Source organism: Colletes latitarsis, chromosome 7 (genome assembly GCF_051014445.1).
Source record: "Colletes latitarsis isolate SP2378_abdomen chromosome 7, iyColLati1, whole genome shotgun sequence".
NCBI classification, from domain to species: Eukaryota; Metazoa; Arthropoda; class Insecta; order Hymenoptera; family Colletidae; genus Colletes; species Colletes latitarsis.
In genome coordinates, this window is record NC_135140.1 from 4,374,577 (window position 1) to 4,388,839 (window position 14,263).

Here is a 14,263-nt window from a genome sequence, read left to right on the forward strand (position 1 = left end):
GGATCGAAGACGATTAGAAAGATTGCTCTGCTCGGATCTCTGGTAATTGCGAAGTTGCGTACAGGCCGTCGTTCGATCCCACGCCGCGGTAGAACGTTCGTTACTACGTGTAACGATAGTGAAATTTCCAGGATTGGGCCACGGGTTGCAACCACCGGACTTGGCAGGAACTTCGCAAGGTAAGAATATTTACAATCAGCTCTGCCCTGTAAAATCATTAGAATCGATGCTCGAGCGCTCGCGTCGTATGTTTGTTGACGATTGATCTGTAGTTGAAGGATGTTAACGGGAGGTGATGCCCGATCGATTCGATCCTTTGTTCTTTTGATTTTGCCAAGGGCGTACTCTATGCTATTCCATTATTTTCCACCGACAGTCGATACATCGTGGCCGCAATCGTCTGCGGTGTAGCGGTTCGCTCTAATAAAAGTAACTAAAAAAGACTTGTGCAGTTATATCAAACTAACAAATCACGAATTAAAAGAATAAATATTTCTTTTTTTTTCATTATATATATATATATATATAATTTATTTGGTTGCGGTGAAAGAGCACTACTGTCTGCTTGGACGATTAAAACTTCTTCTAATTGGCATGCGTTAAAAAAAATCATCGATATCATCATTCCTTATTTGGTTTACCATTTACAAATTCGCCTGCATTCGCATTTCATGATGTCATTACGTTTCGCGTTTACCAACGAATTCCCGTCGTTCGAAGGAATTTATCTGCCGATCGCGCGGACGTTCCTTTCTTTTCTTACCCCGAATTTTCGAGGTTTTCGCTCCTCGAAGGATAAGAATAGCCGTTCGAAACGAATGTGCAGCCGATTCGAGGCACGCGCCCGGTGTCCACGGGAACCGTTAAAAAGCGAACGTTCGGCAGATACATTCGCTCGATCGGCCGTCGAATTCGCTGCGATCATTCTAATTGGCAGAAAAACGATCGATGAAACCATCAGTTTGGAATCACTGTACAAAATATCCGCTGTAATCTCTACCCGTAATCTAATGGGAAACGAGAATTTCTCTCCCCCCGACCCCAGCCTCCCCCACGCCCGAACAAAAAAAAGAACAAAAAGGGACAGAAGAAGTCGACAAGTAACGGATGCAGCGACAGACTGTTTTCTTTGTGTACACCTAGAATTTTCGAGTAAAATTGTCGCCGATTTATTAACGCTTGACGCTTTTCGAGTTTACGCGAAACCGCGTCGAGCGTCGATCGACGATCGCTCGTCGACCATTTGCATATATGTATTTATACGTGCCGTGCTCGTATTGTCCAATTCGTCGTTGAAGTATTTTTTTGTATCAGTGTTGTTGTCCCATTAACGTTTGGTAACAGTATATACACGACGCTGCCGCGATATCGCCGATAGGACAACGTTATGACATTGCTTACCAGACTCGTGTTTACGAATATACAAATTTATATACAGAGCGTTCGTTTAAAAACTTTTACATCGAAATATCGATTACGTAACGAATATTAAATACAAAAGTTTTGCTCGGTTTCAAGGTGGAACGTCGATCGACTTGCGTATCTTTTATTCGTTCAACGTTTTTAAAGTTACGTTGGCGCATCGAAGATGCTGGGAATACTGTTACAAAAAAGTTCTAAAGGCTGACAATGTCAATGTCGATAGAAAGAATTTGATACGAAAGTCTTGTCTTTTTCTTCGTGGGAGAAAAAGGAAGTTGACCTTCAAATAACCTTGAAAACCAGAGAACCGGGAGAGTTTCGTATTTAAAATTTGTACGTAAAGTTTTCGACCAAACGCTCTGCATAGGCATACGTATAGCAGTGTGTATCAACGTATGTGCCTACGTTACTTTTTATTGTATGTACTTTGCAGACGTTAACGTTATCTACTTAATTCGAAAGCTTACAGTGTACACCGTAATTGTACGTAATTATAATCGCGAAATGTTTCGTTACGAGACACCACTTTGCAGCTTGCTCGTTTTCAATTACGAAAGAGGATGTGATAGGTCAGGCCCAAGTTTGTCACGCTCCTTAATGCGTTACGTTCGAGCGACATTTGACCCTGACGCGGATACCATACGGCAACGACGTTGCTACGGTGTATATCTCGACTTATTGACGATTTTTAATTCGCGCAACCGCGAAATGTCTGCTCTCGCAGCGCAGGGTGGGGGCGTTAGCTGTAAACACGATTATTATCGGTACAGATTTCAACATTCGGTCTCTACAGACTGAGAATGGAAGGTGTCCTCAGTTTCCATGCTTAGAATTCACCCACTAGTCAACGAATGCCATCGTTGGTAAAATTTTATTAGAATTTATCGAGGGATCCTGGTAAAATAAAATTTGCCCAACTTTTGGCAAATGTAATATTTTTTTTTGTCACTTCACCGGAGAGGAGATCGCGTATTTTCCACGGTATTACCAGCGTACATATTTTATACATTCGTTACGTTCCACCAGGGGATTCGTTTGAATTTTTAACCGCGGTTCGGCGAGCTGGTTTCGCGATTTCGCGCGAAACTTCGGCCTCCGTAATATTCCCGACATTGTTTTCGACGCGATCCTGGGCGAAAAGAGAAGGCCTTTAATATAAACGCGTCCTGACAGCGCCTAGCATCAGCAGCAACCATCACCAGCAGCAGCACCAGCAGCGTCGTTGAGTAAATTCAGGTGTGGCCTCTCGTCGTTTTCTCGATTAATATTTGAACGGCTGGCTTATACTAGGTTAGTACTGAAAAAGTTATCAGGGGCCGTCGATAAGGCCGCAGATGTTATCCGCGAATTTCAAGGTCCCTCTATCTCCGTCGAACGTGGCCAGCTAAACATTGGCCTAACTAAAAATACGACGACCTTGGTACGCCACTCACGTTCCCGCTGCGCGTTGCGAATCATTAGACACATTAAATTATACGCGGCTCGTCGTTCGACCCGTACCGTCTCAACCGGCGTATTTTCTCGCGACCTCTACCCGCAGATGGCCAAAATTCTTATCTAGATAACGATCTCGTGCAACAAATAAAAGACAAACAACTTTTTTTTTTTCTCGTTATCGTCTGAATTAAAATACAAATTCAAGCGTCGAAGAAAAGTTTGACGTGTGGTACCACTAAATGTATGTATATATATATATATACAGCGAAACGTCGATTATTCGAAAATTATGTTCAGAGAACAAACGATAAACCTATTATATTGTGTTGATAATTTTTTTTCGATTTAATTAAATTTTCTTCGAATTTCAATAGCTTCGAAGGTCGACTTTTGTTGTCGGTTCTCTTTTCCAGTTTATCTGGTCGCGAGAAAGAAGAAAACGCAGCGAACGGGCAGAGGACGTTGCGGCGTTTTCGCGACGCAAAAATAGACGGTTGTTTGGACGGGCCGTTAAAAACGATAGCGGCGCATTATTCGCTCTCGGTTCGAAAATTTCAAACCGTTTAAAAATTCCCTCGAGTACGGTACCGATCTCTAATCGGTCATTTGCTCCGACCGAGGTGTTTGTTTTTCGCAATTTTTTTTTCCTGGTAAGACCTTTGCTTATCTCCGGGTGTCGCGCGCCGCACCCTGTGGATACTCGCGACAGGCATTTTTCGCTTCCTGCGTGACCAATTGCAACGCCCGTGATTTTTTGGCAACGTTTCAAACGTCGAACGCGAGACAGTTGCAGGGTCGTCGGTCTTTGCAAAACTCTCCAATCATTTTCTTTTCCAGTACAACTAAACGACAATGAGAAATCTTTTAAAAATCGCATAATAGTTTTGCACGCTTCTTGCGAAACTCGTTTCTTTAATTACAAAGGTTTAAGAGGCTTCTTCGAGATTATGTGTTTAAAAAACAGTGATTATTGCTTTCGAAATTACGGATACGCGAAATTGTGGCACTGGTAATAATTGTTGGCGCGACCTTGTGTAAAAAACGATTCAATTATACGCGCAAGAAGGTTAGGCGAATCGAGAGTTTCGGCCAATGGGGATACGTCGAGTCGTACGTTTCGTGGATTACACGATTATGGTCGATAATAGTGGTAGTGGCGCGTCGATTCTTATCGGGCGTATCGAAAGAAAAGAGCAAGGTCTAAAAGTTACGTAGATCAAATTTAGAAAGCGCGTTATCATCGGACCCGATAAAGTGAAATTTTATTCGCGTCGGTGGATCGTTCTCTCGCACTCCGCGCGTTCTTTAATCGTCTTTAATTCGTAATGGCTGTGGTTACGTAAAAAACAATCGTGCCAGATAGAAAGTACAACGTACGACCACTTGTCGCGCGATCAGACTTAAACGCGCGGAGCTTCTTTGTTCGTACGCCACTTCTGCCCGCTCCGTTAAGATCTTTTTATTCCAGCAGCCGGCTGCGAGCATATGCTCCGCAGTCTGCGCGTTTCTAGGCGGATTCGTTGCGACGTCGAAAAATTTTCGATCTCGCCGACGGGATTTGCTCAACATTTTTCTCTTACAACCGTTCTATTCGTCTCTTTCCCTCTCTGTTACCACTTTTTCGCCACCAACGATGTCAAATTCTTGCAAAACAATTGATTTTTCACCGTGAACCCTGTAAAATTCTAAAATTTTTCTCGCCACCAACGATGTCCAATTCTTGCAAAACAATTGATTTTTCATCGTGAACCCTGTAAAATTCTAAAATTTTAATCTGGAAAATTGCTTTCGTTTTTAAACATCGTGAAAGAAATTCAGAGCGGCGAATACTACTGTTTATTAGCAATTCATGGAGAGCGTTCTCCTGGAATGGATGTCTTCGATAATTAGCAAATACTGTCCGACAAGGACGCTTAACGAGGGACAAATAATCTCGCGTATATGTACTTTCCAGTAATTCTTTGGTAATGTCCAGCGATAATGCTTGCTTTTATCGCGAAAAGAAGATTGAGGTCCTTGTGAAATTTAAAACGAACTCGCCGGACGGTTCTTAACGGGGAAAGATCGATTGGTTTGAAAATCGAATGCAGAAGAACCGTAAAAAAAAGAGCTCGTTAATCGCCTCGGAACGATCGATTTCACGAAAAAGAGAGGAGGATCCCTGGCACGATCGTGGAACTCCGGCGATTCGCAAACTTTTTTATTGCTACTCGATACGCGGTTTTATAGATGGGCCAGAGGTTCCAAACAATGGGAATTATACGATCGATTAAGTTAACCTTTTGCACTCGGAATTGTTATTTTTTTCCCCGTAACGCGGTCGACATTTGAAATTAAAATAATCGAACGATTCTTTTGTTTTTTTTTCGCTTGCATTTACTTTCTCGTTAATTTTTTTCTGATTCTTTATCGAACTATTCGAGTTACGGATTCCTACGAGGAAACCGTTCTATTTAGGTATAATTTGTCCCGCGTTTTGGGTGGTTTTGCGCACCGCGTCGACGTTTTACGCGTATTCTTTCCGCGACGCGGAGACAAGCGGTGGTCTCGCGGCCTCCTCGTTGTTTATTGAGCGTGCCCAAGAGAGAGAAGTTTCGCATAGAGCCGACACACTCGGGAGAAAGATGCGTTTATCGCGGTCTAATTTTAAATCTATTCATTCCGGCCCCCTTTCACTCCGCGCGCCCGTGTCTATGCCAGGCGGTTCGCGGCCGGTTTCGATGTCATTATCGCAAAGAGAGGAGAAAATTCTTTTTGCCCGGGCCTAGATATTCTTAGCTCCGTTTCCACGGCCGAGCACCGAAAATTGCTTTGCAAAAACCGATACGCGCCGCGCGTACGAATAAACCCCCTCCTCCCCCGCCCGCGCTCCTCTCGACGATTCCCTTTTTCCTTCTCTTACTCGTCGTTATTATTTTTCCTCTACCCCCGTCCTCCTCCGCGTTTCACCTCTTTTTCCCGTCAAACGACTGCACCCGCGGTGGTGACCTGTTGTAAAACCCGGCTGCATAAAAATAGCGGGTGGCGAGCTCCTCCCGGAGTCGTCGAGCACTTTATCCTCTTTCTCTTTGTATCGGAGGGCACCGTTGCAGCGCATCGAGCAAATATTTATTTCACGGGACGTTCCCTGCCGCCTATAACGCGCGCACACACGCGCGTAACATGCACCAACGTCTACTATAACTCTTCTTCTCGTTTTTACTCCGGCGTGCTCTTTTTAATGGCTGGCCGAATTCCTACGACGAAAGCGCTCTCCGGCTTCGCGCGGTCCAGTTTCGCGTCCCGTTCGAGAATCGATCCTGCGTTTCCTCTCGATTCTAGGGACGCTGCAACGACCACTCGATCGATATTCTTCTCTCGAAAGATCCGACCCCTCTCGACGAAACGCGACAAAGTTTGGTATTTTTTAACGAACGTGTGCTCGATTCTGCGTGGTAAATTATTAGGTCGTTCGATAAGTTCTGTTCGATATTCCGAAATTGATAAAATTTATAATTCAACACATTGACTGCCACGTCGCCCACATATGGGTGACACAATTTTTCACTAAGGAACTAAAACTATTAATTGTCAAGATTAGATGTTAAAAAGAATAAATTTAGATGGGGCTCTTGAATTTTAACTAGTCTAAAAAATAAGGTCAATAACAAATAATAGGTATGCTAGTTTTTTCAGTTGTCTAAAAACAAAGTTTTGTTTTCGTGGTCAATTTGTGGTTTGGTCTGGCAGCCAACGTGTTAATAGAAAACAAACAAAATTTGTCAGTTCGGGAGATTTATAAAATTTTAAACGTACCAACATCAACTATTCATACAAATTTTAGATATGGTGTCGAAGTTTGAATTCCACACTGGCTTACGGAACGAAAATTGAGCCTCATCGCACGAATAATTTTGTTAGCATATAAGAAATCCGAACCTTATAAGGAATATGTTGGATTATTTATATGCTAAATACATACAACAGAGTTTCGACCCAAGTATGTATTTAATTAATGAAGTTTTACAAAACGAAAATGCTGTTCTTTGACGGTTTTCTGCTAACTGAGCTTGAGGCTCGGAAAAAAAGACGTTCAAGGGGTGCAATAAACGAGTGTCCTCAGACAGTACTGACCTTTGCAAGGGGACTGCGCCAATGGATACAAATTTTCATTACAAATACATGCATGCAATGCTTATTCTCAACAAAATAAAATACAACAGCCTCCAGGTTTATTAGTCGACAAACGATTTAAAAATGTCAAACGTTTTAACGAAAAGCATTTAACTACATTTCAATAAAAAATTAAACAAGTTTTGTATCAACGATATAATAAATTTGCCAAAAGATAGGGAGTTGTCCAACGAGAAGAGGTTTAATGTTTTTCATAAAATTCCATTATATGTTTAAAATATTACCTTACGTTCTAGTATAGAACACCGCACGAACATATTGGACTACTACATTGAGAATGTAGAATAAAATTTCGAATATGGTTTTACTTGGCGCGTCTGAGCGCGTAGCGTCTGTTCATTACTCGCCGTTTCCACTTCCAGCGCTGTCTAACCGTTACGCGCGATCTCCTATATTTTTCTTGCGAAAAAATGTTTACTGTTTCTTCTTTGACTCTGTAACCGTAAATTCTCTACTTCAAAGTTTTAACGCTCGATACGTGGAGAGGCAACATGTATGGATCGTTTTACAACAGGAAACGTTGACGGAAAAATGTTACTCTTTCTTCCTCGACTCTGTAACCGTAAGTCCATTTCTCTACTCAAAAGTATTAACGCTGGTGGGGTGTGCAAAACGTATGGATCGTTTTCTGGCAGGAAACGTTGACGAATATCGAGCGTCTTATCGTTTTGGCCGATCCAATATATATGTCGGGGCTCGCGCGACTAGTCGAGGTAAAGAAATTCGCAGAGTTGCGTAACCCGTTTGCTAATGGCCTGTTTGCGAAACGCGGAATTCATGCTGCCATCTGTCGTCGTTAGCGATTTCGATGGCGTGTGCATACGTTTTTGTCTGTGTGTAAGTGCCCCCGGAGCTCTCTTCTGCCTCTTGCTTACACGACGTCCATGAGTCTTCTCCTTGTGCATACGTCTATTTACTCGATACTTACTCATCTCTCCTCTCTCTTTCTCTCTCTTTTTTTTCTTCGTCCCGCGACCCTACCAGTCTCTTCTCCGACGGTTTTGTCGTTGGTTCGTTTCGGTAGCCGACGATCCGCGCGGCTGGCAATTTACTTTCGTAGATCGCGGGCGCGGGTGCGGGTGCGGGCGCGGGCGCGGACGCGGCGCCTGCCAAGGCCAAACGAAAGTTCGTTCTGAACCAAATCCGACGGAATTTTTTATCTGTAGTATGTGTACTTATCGGGGACGCCCAGGTCTAGCTGCTTGTTTTCGCCTTGCTTGCGCTATTATCGATGATGAACTTGAGGTGACCTCGAAAACTGCGCAACAGTGAGCGCGGGCGTCAGACAGAGAGAACCGACTGCAAAGGGGGACGGAGGGGGGCGTGGGGCTAGGAAGGAGCCAGGGAGGGGCCAGGGAGGGGCTGTAGAGCGAGAGAGAAAGCAAGAACGAGAGAGAGAGACAGGGGCGTTTATACTTTCGTTCCATAGTCGTTCGCTGTCACGATTCGATCTGTATTTTTTTCACGCAGTACTTTCCGGTATCTTTCTACGAATATATTTTATTTTTTCCGCACGAAACAACGAAACTTAGTCAAACGAAGTTGCCCTCCTAATAAAAACATAATACCCCTACTATCTAGTGCCCGTAATTTGGCGATAACGAAGCGGCCCGAAACTTTTGTCCGTTACTGTATATCTGGTGTTCCGCAACGAGCGCGTTAAGACTCTCCAATCTCGAAGACAATAAAGAAATCAGTCGACGCAACATTTATCGGTTAAAATTAGCTCGAAAAAATTTGCACGAAAATATATTTGCATTTCATCTGGAGGCGCACCGTGCGTAACGCGAGCGGCAGGAGTTAGTGCCTGGCGTCCCGTACGACCGCGGCGCGTTCCTCCCCGCCCTAATCAATTCCGAAGACTGTGCGTCGTTTGCACAAATTCGAGCGCGTTACGTACGGATCCGGGGACAGGGGGGGAAAAGCAGGAAAAGAAAAAAAACGCATCGACGATCGTCGCGCGTTCCCGCGGAGCGACGCAACGCGAACTTTCTTTACGCGCGCGTTCCGCGTTATCGCGGGATTTTGCGCGTAACAATCGGAAATCGATAAAGGCTGTTTACGGTATCGAGCGAATCGGGGATCTCCGGGTACGAGGCGTGCACGGCGTTCGAGAGACAAGGTGAAGGTCTACTCGGTTGCGCCGGTACTTAATTCATCGAGACACTTTAGTTTCGCGCTATACTCTGCTGGGCTCTCTCGTCTTGTTCTGCGATTAACCCTTCGCAGCCCCGCGTCGTGTTACGGATACGTACCGAAACTAACGTTTTGCAACGCGGTACGCTTTTGTTTTCATTTCTTTTTACACGCTTAAAACGTCTCGAAGAGGAATAGTGTACAGTCGAACTTCGATGATTCGAGTCTCGAGGGATGAGCTAGAATCTTCGAGTCATCGAAGTTTTCGACCAAGAGAGGTTCTCAGGAGGAGACTTATGAAGGCTTTGTATGATAGTTAATAACTTTTGTAATGACTTAAAGTTCAATTTTTAAAGGCGAGTTATTTATTTTATATATGCAGAACATAATCATAATCATAAGCAAATTCTATTGCAGACGAAAGGCTGCTATTACTGATTATTACTAAAACAGTCTCGTAATTTTACTTTGCGTTTATTGGAATTGTAAGGCTATGGGTTGTATGACTGAATTAAACAACAGTATTTCACTGTAGAGTATTTAGTCTTTATTCGTAACGCGAAGATGTTCATTCTGAAATCGGGTTTTAAACAGTACGATTCAACCGCAGAAGGTAGGCGAGAGTAAAAAGCAGTTCGCCCTCGCGACGAACTCTTATCTTTGTTTAATAAACACCATGAGTTCGTAGAATCCATGGTCAAAACAGGAAAGAAACTTTAGACATGTACAGTGGTCACTGGAGATTATTTTTGTAACATCATGAGACGGTTAGGAAATTCAACGATGTTAAAGATTGAACCCTTAAGTAGACCCTCGATCTCAACTGAATTATTTTACTTAATATTGATTTTTACCAAATTGGTAAATGGAAGAAATAATGTACTAATGCAGGATTACATAAATTTTCAAATAATTATATTGACATATATTAAATAATAATTAGTTTAAACTCGAGGAGGTTAATAGATTGTTGATCAGTGGCATTTTCAACGATAACTAAAGCAGAAAATATATTGTCTTCAATGCCATTACACGTTTCTATAAAACATCATCTTATGCTTCCCAGCGTTCATTTGTTTCCAGTTAGGTAGCCATGATAAAAGTTTGATTTATAGAGGTTCGGCGATTCTAAGTCGAGTTAGAGGTTAAAGAATGCATACGATATCTGTAGCAGATAATTCGAGTTGAAGTAAGTGTTGTTTCGACTTACAGAGGTTTTCGAGTTATCGAAGTTGGGCTGTATTATAAATCGTGCATTTGAGTTATATTAATTATATATTATAGAAGAATTGAATTATATTGAATTACATAGAACGACGAAAGATCTCGTGGCTGACAACGAAAATACGCACCCGCAAGAAGGGAATTGCTCGACAGAAGCGACTAATTATTTAGGGTTGCACGCAATGAGAGATATTTCCGTTGGAAGCGAGTGTATCTTTTTGGCTGGGAGTGTAGAAGGTTCGAGAAGACTCGAATCCTGTAATCGCGGTGATTTCGCGAAACGCGCAACCGCATATCGGAGGGAACGAGGGCCTGGGAGGGCCGAAGGGAGGGTAGTTGTTCCACTCGTCCTCCTTGCTTCGCAACCCCCTGTCTTGGCTCGTCCCCACTACCGTTCGCGTAACTCTTTCAAAAAGTTGGTAAGACTCGCGTAACCAATCCGGAAGCTACTTAGATTTTTCTCTCCCCGCCGATCCCTCCGGCCCTCGACTCTTTGCAACCCCGTTGGCCCTCCCTTCGTCGTTGGTTTCGTAGTCACGGCGGTAGTCGAGTTATCGATCGCCGTGGCTCTCCGCGCTTAGAGTCAACATCAGTCATAATACAGCGCAACGGCATACGGGGGTTATTAAGAATAATACGCATCCTACGTATATATCCCCCCTCTATCCCCCCCCCTTGTTCCTGGCCAAGCAGCAAGGCACCACGGAAAATCGGGGGAAGAAACGTTGCTCGTAGGGGGTTCCGTTGCTAGGGTAACCGGCTGGGTAAAATCCCGCAAAGAAGAAGCATCGCCGTTACGTTCCCGCTGTTGCTCTTGCTCTTATACTCCCATTACTACTGCCGCTCTCTCGTTGTATCGACATCTCATCCTCGCGGACGTTATACTCGCTTTTATGAGACGATGAATGTACGCACGCCCTACCTTGCTCAGCTCCCCTAGCCCCATCCACCTTTCGAGATCCTTCTCTCTTTCTTTCTTTCTCTCTCTCTCACCCTTCCTGAACCTCTCGCGGACGATTAACAACATACCGGTGCCCGTTTAGCCGGAAAGCGGCTCGCGTTTCTCTCGATTCTCTGTTCTTTTCTCTCTTTTCCACCTCGTTTTCGACCCCATCCCGGTCGTCGTGGCCGCCTGCGAGCCATTCGACGCGCCGGGACGACGACAGAACGCCCGGAAAAGACGAGTAAAATCGCGACGCGGTTATTAATTCGCGCGAATCTCGGTTGGACTCAGCCCCCTCCTCTTTGGTTGCAGACCGGGAGGTCGCCGAGGAGGACGGGGGTTGGCAGTCCGCTACCAACGGAGACGGTCAACGGGAAACCGGCGAATCGGGCCAAAGTACAGGAACTAGTCAGTGCGAGGTGGCGCAGCATGGCCACCAGCAGCACCAGGAGCTGCCCATTATCGATCTTTTAGACGACATTAACGATCAGATGCAGATCGTGCTCAAGTCTGAGCCTCTGTCGCCGAAGATCGACGAGCTCGAGTCCTGTCTGCTCTCGGAGCAGATCGATCTGCAGGCGGATCCGCTGTCGACCGCCCACCATCAGAATCGCCAGCAGATCGGCAACAGACAGCAACAGCAAGCGAGGACCACCGAGACCGGCCCGTTCGCCGATCTACGATGGCTCGCGCAGAACGGTAACTTGCAGACAGCGTCCAAGTACCGCGACGCGGACCACAAGAGCTCCGCGAACCGATCGAACAGCGCCACGTACTGCAGCTTCTGTCAGAAGACGTTCTCGCGAGCTTGGTCCCTTCAGAGGCACCTGGCGGACACGCACTTCTACGTGCCGCAGTCACTGTCGTGCGACCAGTGCGGCAGGAGTTACAAGTCTAGGAACAGCCTCGTTAGCCACAAGAGCCAGTACCACGCGAGGAAGGACCGCAAGGAGCACGAGGAACAGTGCGAGGTCACGTATTGAACGTCCTCCCACGCGGTTTACTGACCGAATTGCGTCGGTGGTCCCGTCACGCGTCTCGAAATCGAGAACACACCGACCGCCCAGGGGACGCGTTTAGGCTGAAACCAGGAGTTTCAAGCGCTCGCGTGGATGTTCACCAGGCACAGATTTCGATTCCGTTCGAGCTCGTCCGCCAGGCGGCCATTCCTTCCTAGTCCTCGGATCGCGACGAAGCGTTACCTCGTTACACACGCCAAAGAGAGTTTAATGACTCGTGTTAGCTTAAGTTTCGCGCGGACCTTCCCTCACGGTTCTGTTGTACAGTCGTACCCTCGCGTCGTTTCCATCGCGTTACGGAAAAGGACAGAACTTTCGGTTTTACATTCTGTATCGGAGACATTAGTATTAGAGTCGTAGAGGATTGTCTACTCGAACGAAGAGTACGTGCATGGTGGCCACCTCTGGGAAAAATTTTAATAGGAGATTCTGGGGGCCAAAATAAGACGAAAATCAAGAATACCAATTTGTTGATCGAGGCTTCGTTGAAAAGTTATTAACGTTTAAAGTTGCGTGCGCGCTCGCATGCTAAGTTAATAACTTTTTAACGAAGCTTCGATCAACAAATTGGTATTCTTGATTTTCACCTTATTTTGACTTCTAGAATCTCTCATTAGAATTTTTCCCAAAGGTGATCCAACACCCTGCATTTGTTGTTGACCAGTGTTCAGTAATTATCCCACTCGTTCGAACGTACCAAATCGGTTTGATTTCTTGTTACGTTGTTCGAAGATAACGCTTCATACTTAAAGTTGCAGAACTTACTTGTTACCAATTTATGTTGAATTCGATCAATGTAACGACAAATATGTATAGTGATTTAAAAAAAGACGAATTTCAATAAAAATACGTACCTACAATTTAGTGTTGACTATTTATATGGTTTCGTTTTCTTTTTAGAATTTTTCTTTGACGATCGTAGTATACGTAAAGGAGGAACGAAGCAATTAACTCGAATAAAAATTACGAAAATTGAAAACGGAAGAACGCGTGTACCCCAGTTTCCATAGCAGCGACGTTTCTTCAGATTTTGCGTATCTTATAATTATTAATATAACCGTACGCTAAACTTCACCTCCCTCATCGCGTTTACTAAAGAACGGAAAAAGCTAATCTAATACAGTGTTAATATATACAGTCATACCCTGATTTACGTTTCCTCGACTTACCGTTGTTTCTCACTTATGTCGTTTCTAGCAGCGATACACGTTTCGTGCTCGCGTGCTTCGTTTTACATATTTTAGAATTATAAATATAACTGTACGCTAATCTTTATCTCCCTCGTCTTTACTGAAGAGTGGAAAACGAGTTCTGAATCTTTTTATTTTCATTTCTTTGTATATTTGGGTCTCTTTCTCGACTCGCGTCGGCTATTCCGGAGCTAATTAGCACGCAAGTTCGGGGTACGACTGTATATGTTTGGAAATAAATGTGTTCCGCCATCTGAACCAGTCTCGTGCCAAGTCCGCGGCGAAATCGATATCTGTCTCGTTCGGTACGATTGTGCTCTTCCTCATCCACCCCCGAGGGTTAGCCGAGGGTACTTCACCCACGATAAAGTCGACTTTGTAGTCATTCCTTCCTCCGTTGATCGCCAATGCTCTGCGAACAATCGATGGAGGAACGGCCATCTCCGCGTAGCGCGATATTTGCCACGAAAAGCTGGCCAAACGTCGATTATCTAAAATTTCTAAAAGTTTAGTAGCAATTACAAGGCACGGTATTCGATTATTCTTTGTACGACCGGCGAAGAGTGATCCCTCGCGAAGGAACAAGTCGAAAGGAAAGAATAACATTTTTTCGTACGAGACTTCGTTTTCAAGAAAATCGAGTTTCAAGATATATGGGTACGCGTATAATAGATTCGAGTTGGAGGTAGAAGTAGAAACAGTGAGTAATGACCAGACGC

General features: G+C 44.5%; 2 protein-coding genes across 12 annotated transcripts in view; one reads left to right on the forward strand and one right to left on the reverse strand.

Annotated features, from left to right (window-relative positions):
* Nucleotides 1-14,263, reverse strand: part of Cbs (cystathionine beta-synthase) — a 378,127-nt gene that overhangs the window by 194,666 nt on the left and 169,198 nt on the right. The gene's annotated exons all lie outside the window — the stretch shown is intronic.
* Nucleotides 1-14,263, forward strand: part of Br (broad-complex core protein) — a 77,550-nt gene that overhangs the window by 29,069 nt on the left and 34,218 nt on the right. For 4 of the 11 annotated variants that reach the window (XM_076769711.1, XM_076769712.1, XM_076769710.1 and 1 more), the window contains 2 exons: nt 120-179; nt 11,648-13,478. In XM_076769711.1, the coding sequence (XP_076625826.1) occupies nt 120-179; nt 11,648-12,318 (731 nt within the window). In that variant the 3' untranslated portion in view covers nt 12,319-13,478. Of the gene's footprint in view, nt 1-119; nt 180-11,647; nt 13,479-14,263 lie in introns of those variants that run through there. The other 7 variants (XM_076769715.1, XM_076769718.1, XM_076769717.1 and 4 more) reach the window with 3 other exon arrangements.